Source organism: Streptopelia decaocto (genome assembly GCF_964273445.1).
Source record: "Streptopelia decaocto genome assembly, chromosome: 5".
NCBI classification, from domain to species: domain Eukaryota; kingdom Metazoa; phylum Chordata; class Aves; order Columbiformes; family Columbidae; genus Streptopelia; species Streptopelia decaocto.
Window position 1 is genome coordinate 15,916,601 of NC_138659.1, and position 26,980 is coordinate 15,943,580.

General features: G+C 38.4%; 1 protein-coding gene across 4 annotated transcripts in view; it reads left to right on the forward strand.

Annotated features, from left to right (window-relative positions):
* DNM3 (dynamin 3) overlaps positions 1 to 26,980 on the forward strand; it is a gene marked incomplete at both ends in the record, with an annotated part of 177,816 nt that overhangs the window by 95,762 nt on the left and 55,074 nt on the right. For all 4 annotated transcript variants that reach the window (XM_082052197.1, XM_082052195.1, XM_082052194.1 and 1 more), the window contains 2 exons: positions 14,685 to 14,794; positions 25,588 to 25,699. In XM_082052197.1, coding sequence (XP_081908323.1) covers positions 14,685 to 14,794; positions 25,588 to 25,699 — 222 coding nt within the window. The remainder of the gene's footprint in view (positions 1 to 14,684; positions 14,795 to 25,587; positions 25,700 to 26,980) is intronic.

Genomic DNA, 26,980 nt, shown 5'->3' on the forward strand with positions numbered 1-26,980 from the left:
AAGAGGTTTACACACATCAGTTGCAGAGTTTTTACTCTTAAGACTTTAACCTTTTGATTCAAAACTGAGGCACTTGTGAGAACTGAAAGAAGGGGTGCTGGTGGGGTTATGGAACTTAGCAGTTTGTACTAGCACATCATTTTCTTTAACTTTTTTTTCTTTTTCCTAATATCTAACCATGGTCACTTTTACTACTTCTTAGGCTTTTTAGTGAAGAATAATGTGAAAGAAGGTTTGAATACTGGACCTTTCTCAGCTTAGGTTTCCTCCTCAACCAAGCAGTGGGGCAGCTTTTTCCATCGTTTAAAATACCCTATTAACACAAGTCCTGTACCGTGAACCCTGAAAGTCCCTGTGTCGGTGATATACATGTTCTTTGTTCCATAGTTGCCTCCAAGAAGGTTCAAAACCTATCTTTCCCTGTTTGGTGTCAATCCCACACCAATGCATCTGCTTTTGATATGAAAGATGACGCTTTTCCAATTATTTTCTGTCTGACTTCCTGGAGAAGAACATAAAGATATGTCAGTTTTCCAGATTATGTGAATTATCCCACTGGGTCTCAATTAAGTAATAATTTTGGTTCTGTATTGAAACATTATAGCTTCTCTGGTTTGTGTGTGCCGTTAGTAAGTCAATCCACAGACATTTTAGATACCTGTGCAGCAGTTTATTCCATAACACTTTCTTAACCTTGCTCCCACCTCTGCAGCCTCTTGTCCAGGTCACTGTGTGTTACACATATTGGTAGGTCTTTCTGCATTCTCATTTTAATCTTTGAGATACTCTGCTTTAAAGTTCTCCTCAAGAGCTTATTCTTCCCCACACCCTCACCTCCCCTTTAGAATATGTATAGGGAACAAGTGTTGTGATTCTGTAATTAACAGGTTTTGTTTGGTTGGTTTTTTCTTTTTAAGCAATGCTGTGGTTGTGTGTGAGGGCAGTGAGGATTTTCTCAGGCTGCAGAGTAAGTTGAGAACTTGCAGCCTAATTCAAATTAATTAGAAGTGTGTTCTTATGAAACTCAGCACCTGACATCAGTCAATTTTTGTGCTAAATGATTCTAATACTGAATAATTAAGAGCTTTTTTTCTGTGGTGTTTAAGCTCAGAGAATTTAGAATCCAATGGTAATTATTTTAGATTAAGGGGCATACACATGTTGTTATGTATAAGATTTTCCTCCTTTTCAGTGAGCATAAGAAAAACTCCATGATGTGCTTCTCTTTGAGATGATTTTGTGTCCTAGTGTTCTGAAAGGGTCTGGGGTTTTGTTTATGCTTGCTTAAAATGTTGGACGCTGCTGTGTTCGCATCTTCACTTACCTTGAAGAAGGGAGATAGTGTCTCTTTTCGAAGACTGCAACATACCGTTTCAGTCCCTTTAATGGTGACCTATTCTGCGAAAGGTCCTTAGAAGTAGTGGTCTCTGTCCTCATGCAATCTGTGGCCAAAGCCTTTGCGTTTCAGTAGTTCCTGTCTTTAAAAACACTTCTTACACCAAATGTCCTCAGCAGGAGATACCAGGTGAATGGGAAACTGGAAGTGAGTGCAAGAAATGCCAAAGGAATTGGGGTTCACCTGTAAAGGGTCTGTGCAGCTGCCAAATGAATTTGATTTTTTAAATCTTAGCTTTGTTTTCTTAGACTAAAGGGTATTTTTCCCCTGTCTGAATTAGGTTTTCCCTCTCCCCGTTTCTAAAGTGCAGTTTCAGGGCAGACTGAAATGTATTTGAGGTATTCTGTTTCCATTAAGGAATGTGAATGTCTTTTAACTGTACATTTTCCAAGCTTATAATATTTGGGTTTGGTAGGGTTGGGTGGTTGGTGGGTTTTTTTGAGTAATGGCAATAGTCCTGTAATGTATTTTATTCAAATATACATGCATTTAGCCTTGTCTTTTGCCATGTATTTTTTTTTCTGGGAATTACTAGTAATTATATAGTTTGGTAATGTGCTAGTATAAAACCCTCATTATTTCAAACTATTTCAGTGTAATATATTATTAGACATTTAAAACAAATCTAAACTGTTAGAAAATCTAGTTTTCATAACCTTGAGAATATTCTCAAAGGAGAACAGAATGTTATTTCAGCAAAATGAATCAATTGAGAAAATAATTAAGATATACTTTCAGTTTGGGTAATGTAAATGTAAAAAAATGGATTACAGAAGAATTGCTGAATACGGTATTTGAATTTCTTTTAGGCAGACTTGTAATATTTTTAATTAATATTTCAATATTTTTGAGGCTTTTGGAGGGCAGAAGGGGAAGTAGCTGAAATGTTTTCTTTGTTTTGCATTGTATTTCAGAAATTTTGTTGCATGGAGAACTTTGCAATAAGCTGTCCTTCCTGATTTGTATGTTTGAGTCTCTTGATAACAAAATGAGTGGAAAAAATGTTTGTCTAAATTGTTCCTTATTACTTTGGAATATGTGAAAAGATTATATCTGTTGATATTAGGAACGACTGTGAATGAAATTGGCTCATTTACTACTAATGAGATTTATGAATGGTTTACACCAGTAAGGCGTAGTTGTATGAATTCAGGTTTTTTGATCAATGCTAGAATTAATTTATATGTGGAAAATGATAAACTTGGGAGATTTAGTACTTGATACTATGTGTCAGTAATATAGAGTCTTTACTGAAATGTGAGTTTGTGCCTGTATTTTTAAGTTAGTTATCTTCTTTTTACTTGGATTTTTGTTGTCATTGTGCTGTTTTCATGTAGAAGCAATCCCAATATGTCAGTGTTAGAAAACAGTTGTAATACATTTTTTCCAGCAGCAGTTCCTTGCTGGTTGCAGTATCTGTGAAAGCTAATGACATTAAGGAGTAATGGAGTATATCTTTCAAAGCGCAAGTAAGGAGTAATAGGAGCATTTTGACATAGTGTTTTAAGAAAGAAAAAAATATCATGGAATTTGGTTTCCTGCCCAGAACTTTGACTGACTGTCTGGGAATTCAGTGCCGTATGTCAATGTTATGTAGAATTAGTGTACGTACTTTGAAGTGATCCTTCACAAATACAACAGTGTCCTGCAAGTTTAAGGCCAGTGTATTGGTAGTCTACAGTATTTCGAGTCAGCATTAATGAAGACGTATATTCGTGAGGAAGTGCTACATTTCCTAGTTTTTCACTTCCAGAGAAGCATAGGTGTTATCTTTCTCATCTGTAGTAGAACTGTATACTATAAAAATTCAATGTTTTTGCAGGCACGTTTCAATTTTGAGATTTCAATATGCCTTTTTTTTGGTCTTTTCTGTGTTTGCAACAATGTCATTACCTCTTGCATTGTCATCGGTTATAGTTCTGAAACTCCTGGAGACTTTCTCAGACTTTATACCTTTCATAGGTTCTTTGAAACAGCTGAGGTTAAGCATGTATAGACAACTCTTCCAGAGCTAGAACTGACATATTGTTTATTGACTCTTTAAAATCTTATTTTCATAATACCACTTCACCAATAGCTGTCCAAGCTGCATGCTGCAGATTTTTAGACCATGATGAAGATAGTTGTGTTCTTACAGCTATTTTGATCTTTTTCTTTTTTTTTTCTTAGGAAAGAGCTCCTTCCCTAATTGTGTTCTTGGGGAGTCCAACTGACAATATCTTAACAGAGGTGATTAAGTGAATGCAGGTGTTTGTCATCTTAACACAACTTCTGGTCTACACAATGGTATATTCAATTTCTATTTTCCTCCCTAAGCAAACAGCGTGGAATAAAAGTGGGTGTAAGGTATGAATCAGAATAATACTTGATTGCAGGAATCCAGGTGAGAATGGGAATTCTTAAATATGATGTTATTTTACACAGAGGAGAAATAACATTTTAAAATGTCATAGCAAGAAAAGACAAGGTAGAGAAGATAGAGAGAAAAGTAGAAAAACAATTAAAAATATTTTAAAATTATTAATAAGGATTAGTAGGGATTTTGCTATCACAAAATAACATAACTCCAAGATTCTTAATCTGACATTTGCTGAAGAGCTCATCCACCATGCAGAAGCAAGGGAAATGCCTCCTTATCTCAAGTGCTGATACTTTTGAGAGATACTCTCATTGCCTGCTTTTTGTGCTCATTGCTCACAACAATGATGATGGAGTCTCTGGCAGACTCAGCCTTTGTGGCTGCTTTGGTGGAAATAAATCTGGCAGCCAGAAGCATCCCAGATGTGGTCTCCTGCCTTCAGCACCCCACTTCCCTCGACTGCCCCTCTCTTGGCACAGTGGCAGTCCTGCTTTGTTCCGAGGTCTCGGTGGCGGCACTGCATGATCTGTCTCTTAGCAGAAGCCTCTGCCTCTGATGTAGTGAAACTAATACCACGTGACTGAAGATTTGCTCTAAGTTTTTGCTAGCAGAGTGTTTCACTAGCCTGTTCCTTAGCTGCACGCTCCGCTCTAGCAGACTGCAAAACATAGCGTTGGGTAATCTGTTGCTGGACATGAGCATTGTCTGCCCTTGGCCTGCAGGAGATCTGTCCTTCCGCACCACGTCTTTGACAGTCTCCAAGACTTTGGTGTGTGGGTATTGTCCTGTTGCTCAGAGTCAGCAAGGACACGAAGGTGGGAATGTATGGAACTGACATAGGTGATATCTCAAAAAATGAATCAAGTTCTGCCATCACACTGAAGGGCAGTGATGACACTTGAACTGCTGTGGTTATTTCTGTTTGAGGATGTCTCTTCCCTTCCAGAGGTGTTGCTCTGAGCTTCCCCAGGCTGTGGTACCTCCTGCTGTCATCTGAGTTCACCATCTGCTATGGTATTTAAAGGGAGCATGAGGCCAAGGCAGTAGAATTTGTCCCTCCATACTGGCTGTGTGTTGTTAAGGTGTGCTGTAAGCTTGATGTACTTGTCCCTTAGGTCGATGCTGGAACAGAACCTCTGTTTTCTGTACACTGACGCAAATGCACAGCTGAACGGCACAATCAAAATAGCTAGCAACATGTCCAATGTCCTTCATGGTACAGGCATTCGCATGTGAAAAAACAACATAGCATTATCAGGAACGATCTGATCTGCAGAATGAACACTAACCTGTTTGGCAGCTCTCCTACATGCACTTCCCTCCAAACATACACCTAGCGGTAGGAGTCAGTAGTAGACTAACACTGCCCTGGCACCTTGCAGTCACTTTTTTCAATGACAGTAGCTTTAAAGAGTGCTTTAATGATGCGTCTTTTGCTGCTGTCCTCTAGCTCTTGATTGTTCTTAAAGCTAATAGTTTCTTGATGTCTTGGATGTTCTCCTAACCTTTTTTTTTTCCCACCTTCCTATGTCCACGTTTGTCAGGTTCCTTTTTCCAAGTTCAGTTATTGTTCAGGGTTTGCTGTGGTAAAGTCTACAATCCCCACGCGCATTCAAGTACCTGCTGGGGCAGATGATGTATTTTGAGAAGCAACTTCTGTCTTGAGAGGGTTACAGTCTAGAGACAACTTGAGGTCAGTTTGAGGAACAGCTTTGGCTGTGAGCTTCAGGAGTCTGCCAGTCTGGGACAGTTTAATGGAAACAATCATCCTGATGGATGTGTCTCTAAGGAGGCTTCAATCTAGTAGCTATTAATTTCTAAGGGCAGAGGGTTGCAGGTTTTCGTGCACATCACCGTAATTATTTTAGGACATCTTTTGTCAAATTCTGAGGCTCGTTTCAAAACCCACTCCCTTGAAGATGTGATGACATATGTCACTTAGCATTTGAAGGTAATGTTCTTGATATCAAGTAGAAACAGGGCTTGATCATTATGGTGACTTCAATTTTCTTTGTTTATTTAGTATAGGAACATCTCCAGGGCTACTTATTTTACAAAAAAACAGAGGTCTTTCTACAATAGAATAAGCAAGTGGTTTTCTCACTCTTTTGTTATAATTCAACAGTTTTTCCTTGATGAAATGAAGAAGCCGGAGTATATTAATACATATTATGTAGAGCAAGGAATGAGATATCTTCAGACAGTTGTCTCAGAAGTTAAGGTTTTCCATGATCCGAGTATCTTGGCTTGCTTAAAAACAAAAAAAAAGGGCAAAAAAGCTGAAATGGTACCTTTTAATAAATGCTGCCACAAAAAAAAAATAAAGGAGGGGTGGTGGGGGAGAAATCTTGACACCAGCAGCTCTGTCATAGCAGAGTATCTCTCGGATGTCTGGAAAAAGTCTTATACTTCTGGGATGCTTTCCAAAATATTTTCAGTGACCATTGCCACAGGCGTGAACTTCTTAATGCATTTTGCAGTAATCTCCACCACAGTGAAACTGATTGCTGTCTGAAAGCTTTTAATGATAACAAGCAAGTAGGGCAGCAGAAATGCCATGAGCTCATTTGTGTGTGTGTATTCTGTGGATCTTTGGGAGTCTTGCAGAGACAGATGTGCCGCCTCAGGAAAATCCTGCTTAACTTTTTTTTACATAATTATGTAATTACATATTTATCATTTTGATTTTAGTAACAAGGAATTTCTTCTTTCACGCACACACGTGCACACACGTGCACACATATCATCTAGAAATACAATCTTTTTCCAGATACTTCAGTTCGTACTGAAAGAAAAATATCTGGTGGCTTCCTGAGTTTCATATTTTCTAGGATTCATTTTATAGAAACGGAAACGCATTCAAAAGCTAGAAGCATTTTAAGAAATAGATTTCCAGCAGAAAAGAAAGGGAACTGTAGCAAAGGTGTGTCATCTTCATATACCTACCAGGCAATTTTGGGAGGCTTATAAATGTGCAAGTTAAGGGAGTCCAGGAAGCTGAAAATACAGTTAAACTTAAGGGTTTTCTTTCAATCTTAACTAAGCATTCCTAATGTAAGAGGTCATTAGAACTGGAGAGGTTCATCCACCCAGACCGTCACCTCCTTAGGACTGAAATCTGGGCTGCACTCCTATTCAAAGTGAATAGGTCTCAGGAGTTAATGTTTTTCCTTTTAAAAAAATAAAAGAGAATCCCACTGTCAATGGGGGTGGGGGGGGAGATGCACACACACATATATATGTAAAAAGCAAAATTGTAAACCGTATGGATGGAAATCTGCACCAACCTGAAAAGTCAGATCCCCAGTCACTGTCACTCTGCACCCTCTGCCAGCACAGACATGTTGCACCGAAGCCCTTCATCTGCACTATTGCTCCCACAAACCAATGTGATTTTTGGCTGATCTGCAGTAGGTGAAGAGTGAAAAATAAAAACTTAAGCACCAGTAGAGAAAAACAAGCTGTCATAAGGAGGCTTCACATTACAAGGGAAAAAAAGGTCAAAGGATACTTTTTTTTGGTCCCCCCCTACCTTCAGAGCAGCCACTAGAAGCATCCAGCAGAATTTTTCCAGACTGTCAACTGGTTCATCAGTTGGGGCTTTCTCTCAGTTTTAAATGCCAGCACCACTTCAGTTCAGAGGAATTGCTGGCTTCTTTCCCAGACAAGATTTCCCAAATTCAAAATGACCTTTCAAGATCCTTAACTAATAGGAACTAAACAGAGATTTCCTCTTCATCAGAGTCTTTCTCAGATTGATCCTTTTACTGACAGCTCATCCCCACAGCACAAACCAGTGAAATACCAGCCCTTCCACCTGTGCAAATAAACACCTCTTTTGGAGAGGGGTAATCTTAAATCATGTTGTATTTATTCTGTATTCCAGAAACTATTACCCTTCTGTTGGATGCATTGATAATGTTAAGAGACATGGAGTACTGGTGAAATAACTCTGGTGTGGGTGTGGGGTTTGTTTTTGATCCATCCATCCATCCATCCGGGGTCTGTACCAATACAATGGGATGCTTGCTCAGCCACCCGTCATTATTGGAGAATGACGGGAAAGTTGTTTATCTGGGTACCATGATGTGGGGAGATCCTATATTGACATCCTTCTGTGAAGTCTTGAAATGTAGCAGGATAGTAAACTCCTTTCAAGAAAGGTAACAGTGACCATTTCTTAAAAGGATGAAGTATTTCAAATATGGAGTTGTGAAGTCGTGTGGCTCTATTCCTAAAGAAGTTTGGGCAGAAGGAAAGTGCAGAAACAAATATAATACTTGTTCTTATGAGAGAAAAACACTGTGGGAAATGAGTAACACTGTAAAATGAAAGACAAGACTAAACTAACGCCCCTGATTTTTTTTTAACAATGTGTTGTGGGGAAAGGTACCAAAAGATTGGGAAAAACAAGCAGATGTGTAAAGAAAAGTTTAGGAAAGATTGCCTTAAAATTAAAAAAAAAAAGTGTTGTGAATGCTTATAATTGCTTGGAAAAGAGATTACAAATGTAAAATGTAGAAAGTTACTAGCTCAAACCTGAAATAGTTTGATTCTGTTGTCAGATCTCCCTTTTCGAGCTGCAGTTTCAGGTTTGGCATTATCAGGACTGGTATTTCTGGCTTTGATTTGTATAAGGAACTCATTTTCTCTGTCATGGCAGAAGGTAAAATCTTGTAACGCTGAGGGGATACAAGATTTGGTATTTGTGGTCTTTGCTGTGTGCGCCTGTCTTCTGCCTTATCACCCTCAGCTGTTGTCACCATTTTGTATTGAGATTTTCAATTTGGAGGTCAGATTTAATTCTCTAGCATTTTATTAGAATTGTTTCTTTTAGACATTGCATAATGGTTCTTCTGTGTCATTGTCAATATTTAATTATATAAATAGGCCTATACAGTGACAGTTCTCTAATATGTAATACTGGATTATTCTTGTCAATATAGATACGTGTAATAAAACTGCTCTCTAGGTAATGTGCCATCTGTCGTGGTGTAGCACAGCTACATGGTGCGAGCCAAGCAGGAAGGGGAATGGTGGTGCATCGTGGAGGGGTCCCAGGGAGTGAGATGATCAAACTGGTTTTTATTTTCTGGCTAAAGTTTTTGTCTGAAAACTTTCCCTTGAGCATGTAGGGAATCACTTGAACGTACGAGAGTGCTTCTTGATGCCCGTGTGACTGCCTTTAGTGAAGAACCAGAGTCTATGGAGGTTTGAATCTGGTTTCACTGGTCAAAGAAAAGAAACTCTTGGAAAGTGCTTGGCTTCAATGCTTTATCATCAACATCTAAAACCATGTAGGAGTTGATAGTAAAAGACTGGAGGGAGAGATGCAGAGGTAGAAGAAATATGGCCTTGTCATCTGCAATTTATTAAGTATTCTTTTGCTATACTTTTCATTAAAATGTTAGCATGTTTATGTACGCATTGTTTTTCTGTTAAAGCAGCTCCTTCTTCATTTTGTAGACAGTTTAGAATTATGTTTTATACAGCTGTACCCAGGAGCATGTTCAGGCCTGAATCTCATATTGCTAAGTTGTCTGTAATAAAATAACTTTCCTTGTTTTTCTTGAAAAGTTTGCAGTACTAGAAAAGTATCTCATGCTTCATTTTTCAGAGTGTGCTTTAAAGCCAAGTGTGGTAAAGCAGAGACCATTGTGAAGCTGATGTGTGGCTTTCTAAACTGCAAGAGAATATTAAACTGAAGTAGAAACACAGTAAAATGCTCTTGGATATATTTAAAGTTAGAATATGTTTAACTCTTCGATATCAATTTAAATACTATTAAAGTTGCTGTGAGGCATCTTAATAGTTTGCATTGTCATCAGATGCCCTAGAGTAGGCTATTCTGCACTGGCAGTGAGAGCAGCTCCTAGGTGTAAACACATCTGAGCCTTTCCTTTTCAGGAGTAAACAGACATAATTTCAGCCCACCACCAGCATTTCCTTATGCTTCTTATTTTTTTCTTCTTCTTCCTTTAACATGGATTGCTCTGGCTCAGCGGGTTCACAGGTTTGTGCCAGCTCCTCTCTGTAAAATGGGGGTAGGAATCCAGCCATCTGTAAGAGTGTAGTACTGTAGAACATCTTCATTTTGGTATTATTTTCTGCCTCTGCTGCTAAACTGCTTTGCCAAGTAGCTGCTTGGCTTTGGTGTTCCACCTACACATTTTAGCACCCTGATTGCAGGATACCTTTGTCACACACAACCATCACTAGCTGCTCACAAAATTTTAAAAAAAAGGTCTCGTACAGTGCCTGTGAGTCAGGTAAGTATCAGGCCTGAGTTACTGACATGGAAACAACTACAGAGAGTAGTACAGTGCTGGTCTGGAAATCTGGTTCAGAGGCAGCAGTGTCAGCCTTGTTATCTGCTGTTCTCGAGCTTTAATTCAAAGCTGTCCTTCCTCAGTATATGATTTTAAAGTAGATCGCTCTTTTGCCTCATTAATGCCTAATACTTGTTCATACCTGAACCTAATGGTAGAGGTGTTTCATAGATACCTATGTTTGCTATCAGTGTGCAGTAATTACTCTTGAGAGTTGTACTTTCAGCACAAGTGATGCACAGAATGAATCCTGCTGTAAACCAGCCTTTGTTCTAACTTCCCAGCGTAGCCTGCACTTCCAGTTGGGAGCTTGATTTCTGTGGTCTTGTGGTCCCCACAGTTGGCATTGAGAGGGTTTAGTTGGTGTCATGAAGTGCCTGTTGGAAATTGGTGGTGTAAAAAGCATTACAAAGTGGTGAGCAAACCATCTCAGTTCCCTGTGACATAACTGAAAGTGCCATTAGGTCAATGGTCAGGCTCAGATCTGCTTTTCAGTGTCTGAGCATCATATATTTAAATTGTTCTGCATGAATTTTGCTTCTATTCCTTGGGATACAAAATGAGGAGTGGAGTTTGCTCTGCATGCTGCTGTTCTGCAATAGCCATCCTGAAGTGACAAATAAAAATGAGAATTGTCTTTGATATCTGGAAGAAGATGAAGTAATTTAGCAATCTCTTTTATTTGAAGCAAAGGAATTATGTTCCCCTTATAATCCAGTTAGCTGACATTGTGTCTAAGATTTCTTCTGCTGTTGTTCTGATGGAGCCTATAGCGTCCCAACAGCAGAGAATGATTTCTGCCCCTGGCTGCAAATGAAGTTCATTAGCTTGGAAGTGCTGACTGAGACCTAGCTAGTCAGGGGGAGCTGCCGTTGTATTTTTTGCATCCCTTGTGCCATTTTGGACTTCAGCAGTATTTATTTTTAGTACATTTAAACACTGTAGAAGGGGCAGTTGTAATATGGCATATTTACATCATACTGTCAGTTCCTGGCAGCGTACTTGCCTGTCAGAGAACAGAATTACTCCATTAAGGTTGTGAGTGCTACTTATGCCCAGGAGTGGTGAAACATCGTCTCAGGGGTGGGAAGACCTCCCCAGGCTAGCAGATTGGTTTGTTTTTCTAAGATGCATTATGGGTTGTTTTTCTCCATGTCACAGAAGCAGGAATGGGCCATGCTAGCTCCCACTCTTTCCGTCTTCTCCTTTGCTCCGTGTAGGAAAAAGAGAGGCAAAGTCTCTACATGAGATCAGCATGTGCTGATTTTTCCCCTCATGTCACGCTTCAGTTCTCTGCCCCATTATAAAAATAAAAATCTATAAATAAAAAAGAACAAATGCTGAGGGGGACAAACTGGACCCGCAGTTATGTGCATGTTGTCACTCGTAGAAGTGTGCCTAGCCCCATTCCTCCCAGGCTTCGTACATTCCCTCTTTCTTGTGCTGTGGGCCTCTCGGGGTGGGAAACATGCACAGATAGTCCTGGCTGGAGCTTTTTTTGCCTCACCATAACATAATATTAATTGCGCTGAGGCTGAAATGATGTTGGGCTCATCTGCTGTCGAATTAGCTCATGCTCCATTTATGTATATTTTTTTCTCTTTGTTTAAAAAAAACCAAACCAAAACAAACAAAAAAACAAAACAAAAAAAAGGTTGCTATGCATTTTGTTGCCACACTTTAATGTCACAGGAATACCTTTCTCCTGGAATTAAGCAGTATTTAGGTCTGATCTCTCAAATGTGACATACCGTCTCTGTTAGCTTCAATCATAGGCACCCTATGATTTGCCTTTCTCGGAAACTGCTCTGTCTCAGCATGTGGGTAGGAGGCCGTGTAAATAAATACCAACCACTTCTTAGCCTTCAGTAGGCATTTCCTTTTTCCTGGTGGCTACAGAAGAAACACTTTCTCACAGTTTGGCATCAAACATTTATAAAACTTTCCTGCTTGTGGAAATTTTGTTTAGACAATCAGATTCTTGGTATAGTTTTTTCATGAGTTTCTGTCTTTACTCATTACTGTTTGCTTGATCTGTAAGTAAGTGGTGTCTGTCAGAACAAACACTTCATCAGAAACTTCTAAATTTAAGGTAATTGAATAGTAAATCATTAAAAGCATGTTCTGTAATAGTGAAAGATAAGTTTTAAAGAATGAAAGAGTCTTATTGTTTTTTTTCTTAGTTGTGATATAATAAATAACATTGATTTTTCTGCCCAAAAGATTTATTTCTTTTTCAGATAACCTGTCTTAAATGTTTGAAAGAGAAAACAAAGTGTCTTACATCACCATGCAGTCTAGCTTTCAACTGAAAAAAAAAATTACTTTTAAAACAAAGTTTACTATGTGTTCTCCAGAATTTATATGCCAGGATATTTTTCAAGTGCGTGTCACTTAGTCATGGCAGCAAAGCTAACACATATATACCTTTTAAATGCTACCAAAAGTATGTAGGGTATGAATTTATAATATCAAAACAGATCATATCAATAAAAATCAATAATAGAGGACAGTGTGCTTCTAATTTTTATACATAAATATCTCATATAGAATTTCTTTATTTAGCTTCATTTACTATTGTTTATTTGCTTTAAAATTGGTAAATTGTGAATTTACTTGTTTAGTTTTATTTATCTTGGTGGTAATACTTACTGAATGGATGGCAGTATATTCTCCCTTCAGGGAGAGCCCCCAAGTTTCAGAGAGTATATATTCTCTGGAAGCAGAATATAGATATGAACTGTGATAAATAGCTGTAGACTGGCACAGAACTAGAGTCCTGCATCAGAATTGTTGTTAGATGAGAAGGTGAAGAATATACATATGTATGATCTTTTGTGGATAATAATTTCTAGGATGGCTGAGCTAGAGGCAGTTTGAAAATCCATCAGATACTTCCAATGAAACACTTCCACACTGGATTTGATAACTTTTGTGTTCAACAAGACAGCAGAAATGCTTTTTCCTCTGTTGAGGCCTGTTATGAAGCTGTCTAGGAAAGTGACCCATTGTTGGACACATCACTGTACTTTATAGTTTCACTCTTAGATACATTCTCATCCAGTTTAGTTTTGCAATCTGCTGAAGCTTAGCCAAGTTGAATTGCATCTGCCCTCACAATACACACATCTCTGTCTAGCTAGGACTTCTTCCAGTTCTGTGGAGTGGAAGTTACTTTTGTGTATTTCTTCTGGAAATATGTATCAAGAAATGAGTCCTAGTTCGGTTTGTCCCTTTTGCCTTGTTTTATGGCAAACAATAAACTACTGTCACATATATATTTCTTACTTGAGGCAACCACCATAAGCAATGTCCCAGTTCACAATCCTCCAGCAAGTGCAATGGGTGCTGGATTTTACAGCTAGTTCTGGTGATGGCTGGGTGGTCGGTCAGTCTTGCTTCATGGTGGCAGATAAGGGACTGCGAAGGAATCTTAAGCTTTCTGCCTTTGGTGATTTAATGGACTTTGAGTCATTGGATAGCCAAATTAATGAGAACCCCATTTGCTATCTGCTGCACAAATTCCAGGGCATAAATCCTCTCCCCATTCTATTGCTGCCAAGGTGATGGTGCCAGCCTTAAAATACCTAAATGGCCCCTGAAAGCTGCTAAACTCTGTTCTGTGTTAGTGCCCTTGTCAGCAATTCTATTGTGATGTGCTAAACAGAACAGGGTTATGAGGATGCAGGTATTGCCTCTCTTGTGTTTGGATCTTTTCTGCATAGCATCAGGTGTATTTGCAAAGCAACATGGAGAGGTTTGCCCTGGTTTATTCATCAGTACGAGGAATTCAAGGAGGTTGAACACAGCAAGAGCAGCTAATAATCTTAGGGCTTTTTTTTTGTTCTGACACCATAAAGTAGTTTGAGAGTGTTACCAGTCTTCATTTTGGAGTGATGGGAAGCAAGAAACCTAGAAAAGGTGAAAGTATAGTAATTGTACTGTAAATTAGAGTTGTGATGAAAATGCAAAAGCAGTTGGCTACAGCAAGAGTGAGTAGATCATTCCTGCTGTTTGGAGAAACAAGCTGGTTAGAGCCTGGTTTTGTTTGTATGTGATATATAGAAAACGACAATGGTGGTATGATTTTGATGGATTTGTATTATTTCTGCATTTTCCACTGGAGGAATGAAAATCTATCCCTGAGGTCATCAAATGCGACTGCTAAATAATTATTAATAGTAATTCTAGCTTGAAATAGATTTTATGTCACAGGTTACTCCAGTTGCTATGCAGACATGGTAGAAGAGTTCTGCATTGATTAGATACTTTTGTTTTAGTTGTCTGACCCTTTTCTTTTTAGAATTCAGAGGAATGAAGAATAATAAATGTAGATGCTTATGTGTTTGAGATGGAATTTTTTTATTAGGAAATGTTTTAAAAGGGTCAGTGAAAAAACACAATTGGAATTGATTTCATTTCTGTTGCAGGTATGTCTATGAATGATAATTAGACGTTTCCATTTTGGATATTCTCTTACAATAATAAATGTACTGAAAGGCATTACCAGCTAAACAGAGCACTGAGATCAGGCTTCTTTGAGGCTTCTCACATAGTGGTCTTTTAATATGTTGGGTTTTGTTTTTGTTTTTTTTTCTAGGAAAAAGAGAAGAAGTATATGCTTCCTTTGGACAACTTGAAAGTGCGAGATGTTGAAAAGAGCTTCATGTCTAGCAAACATATCTTTGCATTGTTTAACACAGAGCAGAGGTAAGAAGATGTGCTATTCTGCAGACATTTCTATGAAACTGTATCCAGCTGAGCATTTTAATAACTGGGAGTGCAGTTCTGGTATTTCCACTGTGTTAATGAACAAAGATCTTGATACTCTGGATTTATCTGCAGCTTTGCTGTTGCATAACCATGGGGTGGAAGGTTAGTGTCCTCCCAGCCACCGTGGGATGAAACAGCTCCATGATTACTCATCTAGTTCTTCTGTATGGCTGAATAATCATCTCCTGATCCTACTTTTGTTTTGTTTGGCAATCACCTAGGCTTACCAAAACATTTATGGCTTCTGTATCTTGTGACCAGATTCAACTGGTGTAAATCACAAAAACGTCATTGCTTTTCACTTTCTCCAGTGGAAAATCTTGCCTGTCTGTAATCTCGGGATTCATTCTATTGTTTGTTTGGGTTTAAATACTGCTGAATGGAGAAAAAAATGTGCACAAATCAGTCAAAGAAATATGGCAACACTCAAAGACATACAAGTGACCTGTAAATTTTTTTATTATTTTTATTTTATTTTATTTTTACTAAAGGGTAGAGTTGAATTTCCAGCTGTCTCAGTGGAATTGCATTCAGCAGAAAAGGTGCAATTTCTGTAAGATTTTTTATCAGGTAAATAAGTAAAATTAATTGTAGTGGCAGCATGGGTAGATGCCCTTGTTCTCCTCTTCTGCGAAGTCCCTTCACACCCACACCCCCCCTTGGCAATACATTCAGATGTTGCTCAAGATGATGAGGGCTGAATGTGGCTCCCTGCAGAGCCAGCTGTTGTTGCTCCTGAACTGGCCAGAAATAGTCCTTTCAGAAGCAAGGAATGCTCCTCCTTCCTGCAAAGCAAAAGCAAAGCACAGGTTTTCTAGGCTGTCAAGTTTCTGCTGGCCCCAGAAACATGAGGATGCAATGTGAGTCTCGCTCTGAACTACCCCATGAAGGCTTTGCCTACATCTGCTGACATCTCAGCTAGCCTACATGTGGACATTGTCTGCCAGGAGATGCCCTTTGAAAGCATGTCACACACGTACTTGCTGGGAGTAAGATTTCAAACACTTGACTACTTGAATTTCTGGAGCACAGGAAAAAAGCTTTGAAAAACTTTTCATGTTTTAAAAAACATAAATGATCTTCACATGCTGGAAACGAATGTAATTCTGATTATTCTGCTGTAGGTATGTGTGAATTGTCCCAACATTGCACATACATCAGTCAAGAAAGATAACTTTGTCCTGGTGGCTTGATAATCAGCTGTTCATATTAAGTTCCTTCCATGAGAAATCTGTTAATTTCAGCTCATTGTTTCTCCTTTGTTTTGGCTAATGGCTTTGAATATTTTCATCATCTTAAATATTAATCACTGAAATGTTGTGAAAAATCCAAGAGAAGCATGCATTTCAATTGGCAGCTACAGCTGCATATTTACATTTTCACTGAATCCTCATGCACACTGGACAGCAAGGATTTCAAAATCAGATGTCTAAAATGTTTGCTGTGTCTGTAATAACCCTGCCCACTTGGGTTGTGAGTAGAGCCTCCAGCATCTGCAAGCTGCTCTAAAAACATCCTTATATCTATATGGGCATGTTAAGACATGACAGCACAGCAACAAGACAACAAAATAACTTTGCCTTGGGAGGGAGTGTTTATGAAGACAGTCTTCCAGCTTAAAAGGAGGCAGAACTACTTCAAGATAAATATTTCTTGAATTCTATTACAACAGCAATCCCTCTGTTACTGTAAAAAAGCTGATTTTTTGATATTTCTAAAAATCTGCCTGCTGGTACAAATTGGTCAAAACAAATTTAGTATCTCTTTCCACTGTCTCCCAAATTCATGGATTCTGTCAGCAGAAGCCAGGGATATTGAGGCTTGAGTAAAGTGATCTGGCCCTCAACTGGGTACTGTGTTCCCTTTCTCAAATTCTTAGGGAAACTGAAACAGGGAATTGGTAAAGATCTGTTGAAATAAGGAGTCTCATTGTTGTACTTTATGCTAATCTATTTCTGTTTGTGTGTGAATATGGCTTACTTTTCAAAATTATTGTAAAAAATTAACTTAATTTCTGGTTGTTTGGGGTTGGGTGGATTTGGGGGGGGGGGGGTTAATTAATAAAACCTTAGTAATTGAGAAATAAATTAGCTTTCTCTTTTTGAGTTTGCCTACTGAGGGTTCTGGTTATGGAACCATTTTACTATATAAGATGTAAATCATTAAAGAACAAAGGCAAAATCATCTGTTCCAGCTTCCGTGATAGCACGGAGATTATTTTGTACCTTTTTTACCACTCCCCCCCCCCCCCAACCCAGTAATCTGCAGCATTTTTTTAATCAACTATGTAAACTTTCGTAATGTTCAATTAAAGTATTTTTTAATTTTCTAGCAAAATCCATTTAGGAGAAAAATTTTAATAAGCTTGTTCTCTTTTTCATTCCCAGCCCCTCACTGCATAGGTATTTGCTACAGCCATATGTTTCTGATACTGTACATTTCAATAGTTTCCTGGATTATGCAGTGCATTTTTTCCATTTATGAAAGCCTTTCCAGTTCTGAAATATAGTTACCAGGAAAATACTTATTTCACTACATAGAAGGAAAAACCATCTTGAGTTAGCTGAGGCTTGGGGATAGATGCAGAAGGAAACTAACAGTATCTGTCATTTTGATTTAATGCAGAAGTCAACAGTTCTCTGACAGGAATCAAATGTGACTTCGTAATGTATAGTAAATGGAGACTGTGACGATTGATTTCACAGTGAAGATAAATTCTCATGAAATGAACATAATTGTATGTTTATTAAAAGGATGCATTGTGAAATAATTATATTTTTTTCCTGTTACTTTCCAATTAAAATTTTTTTAAAAAGGAAAACTTTTGGTGTGAAATAGATTTAGTATTGCTTAAAGAATGGGGTGTGGGGGGAGAGTTTTGCTTTTCAACAAACTAAATAGTATATTGACAGTTTTTGAGGCGATCCATCTACTTAATTTATGGACACCCATAGACGGATGGATTCCTCTTGTTTACTTACCTTAGCAGTACTAGATGTTAAAGCAAAGTGTATTAGAGTGAGTGCTCTTTGCTTCCCAGATTATTTTTGGCTGCGTCCATCTCTGTGAGTCTGCTTTTAAGCAACTGAAGTTGAGCTGTAGGGTCAAGCAGTACCTGTCTAAACCTAAAGCTCTCACAAAACTGAGTACTATTTTGTGTTGACTGTCCTTTTCTCCTCCATAGTAAGCTGCTCGCAAATATTTTAGAGTAGAAAATATTAAAAGTATTTGAAAATAATGATACTGTAGGAAAAAAGCCTAATGTTTGCAGTAGTGCTGTAGAACATAATGTGAAGTTGTGTAGATTTAGCTGCTGATTGACTTTCTTAGGCAGATCTATGTGCTTACACATACTGTAGATTAATGCATGATGTCCCCATTGATGAATGTGTAAGACTCGTGTGCAGAGTTCAAGACCAAACAAAACAAATTCTGCCCATCCCAGAAAGTTTACTTTCCTTCTAGGATTTCATTTGAAACACTTGTCTATTCCCCTGTATTTCCTGTAAAAATTATTAGTTGATTGGTGCTTTTTCTTTTAGCTAAGTACTGTAGCCTGGGACAACAACTGTAGTCTGAAATGTGCCTCTCTTTAGGATCTATGCAACAGTCCCACCTCTCCTAATTAAGAAGGGCAAGCAGTCATTATTTCTCATGATCTCGCCCAATTGAGTACAGGATCCACGTGGCACTGTTTTACTAGATTTTGTGCTGTTCAAAGTAGTCTTTGGCCTTTACAGTAGAGTAGTTGCACTTTTTTGTGATTTATTGATCAATAAATTGTATTACTGTATTACAACTCCATCTAAATACTGCTTCTCTTTTAAGTAAAGAAGGAATGAGGTGTAAAATCTCTCTTATTTTGCTACAAGTAGAGATAAAGCTTCCTTTCCACCTCTTTTCCAAGTCTGGAGAGATGAATTCTTTCTCTTTTGTGGGAGAAGAGTTTCTACTAGCTAAAGATTTTGGGGGTTATAAAACACTAGTAGGCTGAAGTGTTTGAGTTGGTGAATTTTCAAACCTTTCGTAACACTACTGGAAGCAGCAACTGTGTGATGAGGAAGAATTACCTGATGGAGAATCCCTATCGATAGCCTTTCTTATGCGGGAAGCTCTGTTCCTCTTCAGACTCATTCCTTTCCTTGGAGCCAAAGAAGCAGAACCAGTGTGTGAATTTCTCCCTTCCTTGCAGAGCCAGATCCTACCCACTGAGTCTCCCTGTCTTTTACTTTCCTGCCCAGCTGGGATCCAGATGAAACTCAATAATGGTGTTGCTTTCCTCACCTCCGTGGTTCTGCATAATGGGGAGGTATGAGGAACAAATTCAAAGCAGAGAGCCGTTCTTGTTTGCCTTCACAAGAAAAGGTTCCTGAGAGCTAAATGCTCCTCAGTACTCATGAGGCAGTGGGACAGAACCTCCCATCCCTGCATGAGAGCTGACTGTCTGGGGCAGGCTTGTTGTAGAAACAGATCCTTAATCTGAGAAACAGATGAATGTCAAGAGGAGAGCGATCAAAAGGAAGTTTTGAGGGCACACAATAGGACTGGAAATAGAACTGCCAGATGATAAATTTTAGCTCCTGAGTACACTCTGACTGTCAGGAATCGCATTGCACAAGAAACGGTTGTCTGGTAGGACTCAGGAAAGTACTCTGTGTCTACTAAGTGAAAGGTGTGACAATATTTATTTGGGGTGCATGTTGTTGGCTGAAAGTTGCTGTAGAAGGGGATGGAGCACAAGTTCTCTCTGGGACTCCAAATGCACTAGAGCTTTAAGTACTGAAATTCTTGTGGAGAACAACTAGTTAACTGCTATCCATATATCAGGAAAATTGGGCAAGAGCCAAAATAAAGGGAACTAGTGAAAGGAGACCGGGTCAGAGGACGTGTTGGACGGAAGCCAGGCTAGAGGAGAAAGCCTAAGATGAGATGTATGTTTAGTTACTGTTTTTGAATTACTCAGAAAGTTAAGCCCCAGGAAGAGCTGGACTGTAAGCTATTCAGAGCCCTCTCTATTAGAAATGGAAGAATGAGAATCTATTTAATTAAAAAAGCCCACAAATTTAATCCAGAAAAAAGCTGCTAACGTTTGTAAACAAACTTCTAAAATCCTGGTGAGTACAATGTTTAGGAAGAGTAAAAATACACAAACCCAAGGAATAGCTAGCCTTTATCCCCCAAGTCCATCCCATTAAAAAAAATGAAAAAAAAGAGCTTGCTTTTTCCTCAAGTCATGATTGGTAAACTTGACACAGGCTGCAGGAGCTTCATCTTGGTCACTGTGACCCAGCAGGGTCTGGGTCCCCCTGCCCCATCCAGAGGAGCAGAGGACTGGAGCAGGGGATGAGCTCCCTCTGTGCGTGATGGGGCTCTGACAGCTGTGAGCAGCTTTTGTGTCTGTGTGGCTGCAAGGCAGGTTCCAAAACAGGCTTCCATCCCTCACCAGGAAAAGGATCAAACCTTCTTCAGCAGGGAGTTATGGAATATTTTAGTGCCAGTTAGTTACTGATACTTCTGCAGATTTTGGCCTATGTGATTTTAGTTTTGGCTGCGTTTCTGTTCTGGATTACATATAGTACTCTAGATACTTAATTGTCCAGGCTTAGCTCTGTACTGATCAGCATATCTTCTGTTCATTTTCACCTGAAAATTATCTGTATTTGTCTCTGTATTTGTGTCTGTGAACTTGAAAAGATCCATATACTTCTGGGAGACCACTTATATGAGTTAGGTGATAAAATCCTTAAGTGCTATTATTTCATGACATAGTCTCAGAGTTTGTCTCTTTGGCTTTTCTGGATATTACAAAAACATCTTTGGAGACATGTGTAATTAATTTTAATTAGCATTCACATTGGACTGATCTGAAATAGTACGCCTTGATAGAAAATGTTAGTCATTGCTGTTAACTCAGAGCAGATGGTCATTTTTGTTTCTTTAAAATATATGATTTGCAGAGATTTTAGTAGAGCTTTCTTATGTGAAAAATAGTGCATATATTCACAGCAGCCATTGTGGAATTACAGGTGTCTAAAATGGGAGACTAAGGTTGAATAAGCAGAATGTGTACAGTGGAGTTCCAAGTTGAATAAAATGAGAACACGCAGTAGAGTTTCATCCAAGATTATCTTTCCCAATTGTGCATGTGTATTTGGAGTATGAGGATTCTGTTATTTTCTCACTTTTTTTCATTTTAGGTGACTGTTTATGAAACCCATAATTTGTATGATTTCAATTTCAATCAAGTAAGAAATATCTAAGAATTGCATCTCTTGTGTTTTTCATGGAATAAAATTGACCCGATTTGCATTTGGTTCTAGATTTCTAATGTTCATTTTAATTCCACTTGCATCCTAATTAAGAGACCATATATTTACCAAAAAATTACTTGAGATGATAGGCACAGTTGTCTGAAATCCCTGTAAAAGAGCAACTGCTGAAGTTAAATGGTGTTTTGTGTTCTTTGGAGGATTAAAGAGGCTTATAAGCACAATTCTAAAAATGTCACTAATATTCTTGCTCTGTAATTGCTGTTCTGTCTTCTCCCATACTGGCAAGAATAAATGCCAGTTTAATCTTGGTTTATATTTTCTCTATATATTAAAAAATTACATGCATATACAGTATATCTACTTAAGTGTTTGAGATCCAGCTCAATCTAAAAGCTGTCTATGCATATGGTTAATATGTCAATATGTATTAGTATATATGTACACGTTAACTGAGTTTGTAATCTGTCTACAGTGGTTGCTCTTAAATTCTTTCCAGGTTTGTTGGAGATAAATAAATAACCTTTTCTTGGTATTAAGAAATTGCAAGGGGTACCATACATCTGGAGGCCTAGAAGTTGAGTTTGCTCAGATAACAAGCGGTTTTGATGTGCTACCGCTGTAGAGGGAAACCTACTGGTGTTGCCTCCACTGGAGCAAGCAACTAGAAAGTTATTTCTTTGTGATTTTCAGTTGTGTGTTATTCACCGTTTGGTCCTGGATTCTGTTCTGATGCTTTATAGGCAATCAAACCTTCTCTATGCAATGTTGACAGCCAAGGCTTCAGGACTAGTGGGACAGGAATCTCAGTAACTCACAGATGGTCTCAGTCTTCAAACCTATCTGACACTGTTTCCTCCTGTACGCTTTCAAATTCCTGCATTTTCATGTTAGGATTCCTCTGCAATGGGAGGGGTTAAAGAAATGCCTATGGACAATATAAAGGTCATTTCTGCATTAGAAAGTTCACTTTTGGCCCTGAAATACATTTGGGAAAGGAATCCAGTATGCTGGATGCAAAGGTAATAATAAAGTGAAGACGTTGTTGGGTCAGCAAAGTTACAGCTGGGTGTCTGCTGGACCTTCAAGTAATGAGCCTGGCTTAGAGAACGTATGACCTGAGTGTTGAACCATTCCGGAATTGGAAATTATGCTTTTAGTCCAATTGTCTGTTCATCTCCATAAGCAATTTTCTTGTGTTTTTTTCCTGGAATGCAGTTCTTGAGGTTTATTTATCTAGAGTATAATAAAATCTGCAGTTAACAAATGTATTTTTCACTCTGGAAAAAAAAACAGTAGTAGTATGTTAACTTCCAGTAATGCCACTGTAGATAGATTTTCATGTACTATGCAGGTTATTAAATTACAATGGTGAGACCCTACAGGGGAAGGCAGCATAGGCAGATGTGGTATACACATGTAGCTTTGCACACAGCTTCCTTGTTTACGTGTTCACATTTAAAAAATGTTAAATATTCGAGGGAAATGTTGCACCCAAATCGTACTTCTAGACATGTTCCCATTTGTTGTCTCTGGTTTGTTTCTACAGGCCCTTAGATTCAAAGATAGTTGGATTATCAACAAGATTTGTATTGTTGAGAGTTCATCTTTTTGCTGCTTGGTATCCTGCATTATATCATTCTCTTTGATGTATAACATCCCATTTAGCTGCTATAGAGATGACAATGAGAACATGACCTCGCAGTATAGCATACGGAGTAGGTAGGTGAGGATTGAGTAGTAACTCTTTCTGTGCTGATATCTTCAGTGATTTTAAAAAGGGGAAGAGAGAACTAAACAGAAAATCTGAATTGTTTTCAAGAACATTTTTACAGCTTTCCATGAGACGCCAGTGGATTCCTAATGAGTAAAACATGTTAATGTGCTTTTGTAAGATTCCACTAGTAACAGAAAAAGGGCACACTCTTTTCAGAAGTTACTATGGCTTTTCTTTTTCTTTGGATAGTTCCCGTGCCTGTCAGCCTTTCCAGAAGAAAGGCAGGCAAAGGAAATCCAGTAGCAAGGAAGCTGATCTGGGAGGCAAGTATTTACCTGCCCTGCTGCAAGATTCCTATGAGTTCTGGCTCAGGGCGGGTGTCCTTCATTTCCTCATTTATACTGAAACTTGTGTCTTTTGTGTTGGAGGCGGTAGGATTAGCTACACTAAAATGGTGAATCTGTTAGATACTACAGGGAGAGGGGCCTTGGAAAGCCGGAGACATCAGTCACTTGGCCATGAAGTATCCACAGACCTAGGAAAAGTCTTGATACAGAGACAGGAACGCAGGACTGTCCGCTCCCATCTGTTCAAAGCGGTTGGCTAAAATTCCTTCTCATACAGCTATGCTTGATGTAGCAAGTCACAAAATGCCAAGAAGTTTAATATATAACATGACAGTCCTGAAAAAATATTTTCACAAGCTGCTGTCATGTTGTTTTGCTCTTGCAGATAAGTATTTTTGGAACTTCACTATCACTGTGTTTTACAGCCTTTATTTGCCCTATTGTTATTTTTAGTCATATTTTCTGAGAGTACCCTTTTACCATTTCAGCTTCCTATTTCTTCAAAGTTATAGCTGCTTAGTTAACTTAGCCAAAATACTTATCTCAGTAAAAATTTCTCCAACCAATAAATCAAAGCATTTTTTTCTCTGGCGATTTCGTTTTGCTTCTCCTTTTATTTTTATTGAGTTATTTGTTTTTTTTTTCAGTAAGTGTTGACTTGGAATTCCACAATATTGCAAACTGAATAAAATTCAAGTGTTTTGTCATCAGTTCAAGATAACAGCATCTGACGAGATCATCCAGGCTACTATTTGCCTTAAGGCAGGATTAGTACCTTTGAAGTCAGGGAAGAAATAGGTTTAATTTTAAATTTCTAATTAATAAAAGAATGCATAGAGCTTTCAGTCATTTGTACTGTCGGTGTGTTTGCCTAAGCTATGCGACATGACCCTTTAGTGTCCCTTTGTCCCAGATGGAGCCACTGAAATTGGTGAGAATTATGTCACCATCATGTGGAAATCTGAGTATGTCCTTTATTTTTCCAGTTTGGAATGCAATCTATAAGCCTGATAAAAATATCTGATTTCCCTCTATGCAGAGGTGAGGATACTCTGGTTGCCATACTGTGGTTTCACAGCTGATAATTTAATGATTAGGTGTCATGGCTGCTTCGTATTCAGGCATGAATGCTTACCATTCAATTCCAATTTTTCTATGTGTCTGTTTTCTGGGACTGCCCCAAAAAGCAGGGCCAGGAGCTGTCTGGTGATGTGGGTGAGGGAGAAGCGCTTCTCTGAGTGGGAATTACATCAAGTTGGTTGTATTCTGGCAGTGTGACGATGAAATCCCACCAGTCCCTGAATGCTAAAGAAATTTGTCTAGGCAGTGGTAATAATAGCTTTATTTCCTGGTTCTATAGTGTATTCAAATTTATTTTCTCCAAATACTGGGTAGAAATGACCTCTGTAGTTGCCTAATGAAACCAAAGAATGCTTTGTTGTTGCTGTCTTAGAAAGTGAAGTGATCTCCATCAACCCACTTGCCACCCGTGCCCCCCTTCTCCAGAGCTTGCTAAGGAAAGAAAACAGTCTGGTTGCGATGGAACGTTGATTCTTGTGCAACAGTTAAGATCTAGCAAAATGTGGTTTCCTAACCTTTGTTCGCTACGCTTATGGTCTTTCCTAAAAAGACTGTTGGCTGACAAATTTACAGTGATCTGGTCTGTATATAGAATTTGAATTGGGAAACTAATGGCTAAACCGTAAGAGGAAAATCTGTTCTGCTTATTGGAGAATTTACAAGTACCACCTTCTTACATATTATGTATTTTTCCTCGTTTCTCTTTTCTTCCATTAAGTGATTCCCTATATTTATCTAGTTCTATGAATTACCTGCAAAAGGTGTCATTTAAACATGTCCCAGTTTTCTTGCTATGGCGGCAGACATCAGAGGTTTGTTTAAAATATTTGATTCTCGTGGTTTTATTTCCCTTTTTACTGGTCATGTCTAAAAGCTAAAAAGCATATATAATGCACTGAAAGGCCTTAACATGGGAAAAACTTGCGTCATTAATTATTTTGATAATTATTGGTTACAGCAGCAATCAGTCACCAGGCATGCACTTTTGTTGGCATGTCTTATGTGTTTGTCCTCTGCATCACAACAGCTTTTTATTTTTCCTAAAAGAGCTCCATTTTGGCTAAAGCTGGAAAATTGATTGTAAGTAGTTTCATGGTGCTTTCAGATGGTTATTATTTCCAGAGCTGTGTTGTAGCATTCTTAGATATTTTTAAGTACTCCATGTAATTATTAAACAAGCACCTGTCCCATAAACTCTGTTGTCCAAAACAATTACCAAGTAATTTCTGATCCGAAAGTATTTTTAATTTAAAATGCTGTGTGCATGATATGGAGTAGTAAAATGCTAGTTTTACAATGTGGTGCTCTTTGTTCCAGGAATGTTTACAAGGATTACCGTTTCCTTGAGCTAGCCTGTGACTCCCAAGAGGAGGTGGATAGCTGGAAGGCCTCTCTGCTACGAGCCGGTGTCTATCCTGATAAATCCTCAGTAAGTTCAACAGCTCGCTAGTTTTCCAGTAGCTGCTCTGTTTGAGGCAGAAAAAAACAATTTGTATCATCTGGGAAAACACAATGTCTGCAGATATCCCAAGAAATTGTAGCCTTTTCATTGTACTCTTCCATGGTACTCTTCATAACAGAATATTTTAAGATTAATTAACGCATCAAACCTCAATGTTAAAAAACCCGAACAACCAAACCTTCCAAAAAATTATTAATTGGATCTGTGTAGTAAAAGCATCGAGCGATTTGAGGTTTCCTGGGCTTCATTGTTTCTATTAATGTCTCTGAAGGTAAAGATGTGCTTTGAAGAGTTTATTCCGTCAAGCTCTGTATTACAGAACTGACAGCGGCATTCCAGGCAATCATGTCTATTTATTTTACAGATTCACTGCATGGTTTTTGTGTATGAAACACATGCTAAACCTCTCCAAAGGCAGTTTTATTCAGCTAATTGTCATGTGGAGCAAATTGAACAGGATACTGTAAAAGAACTTTATTAATTTAACAGAAAAGACAGAAAGTCAACAAGCAGAATATGTCCAACTACCGTTTCATATTTTTTGGACTTGGCTATTTTGATATTTAATATCAAGGGAAGGTTTGAGGAGATGTATCCAGAGAGAAGGCTGACTAGCGAAAATACCTGTGATTTGAGCTTTGGAAAGTTTCTCTAATGCATACTTCACCTTTCTTTAGTAAGTCTGCTGGTCCACTATATTCCTTCAGCAGAAGATCTATTCTGAGGAATGATGCTTTGATTTTGATGGAATTTGTTCTCTTCACGCTCGCTTTCCTTGGGAAGGCCAGGTCCCTTGAGTCCAGAGTCTTGTGCTGTTTTCTGTCTCTTCATCTTTCTCTTCCTCGTATTTCCCTTATGCTTCTGATACCTCCATGGCTTCCAGTATAATTCTGTCTACATCTCCTCCAGCTGCTGTTTATGCGAACAACCCTCAGCTTCCTCTCTTCATGCCAAGTTGCAAGGCTACCGTCGAAAGATGAATCAGAGAATCCTTGATATGCTGGATTCTCCTAGTATTATAGGAGTAAACAGTGATGATGATAATGATGGTGATATTTTAAGAATAGTTCAAATACAAATTTATCAGGAGGCCTACCAGGTATCTGAGACTTTACCTTTAAAAAAAAATGAAAATTTGGTGATTCTTCAGTATGTTGCCTGTCCCTGTAGATCAATTCCTACCTAAGACCATCAGAAGTCATTTTATAAGGATTAGTTATGAGAGGTTACCTAAATAATTACTCGGAA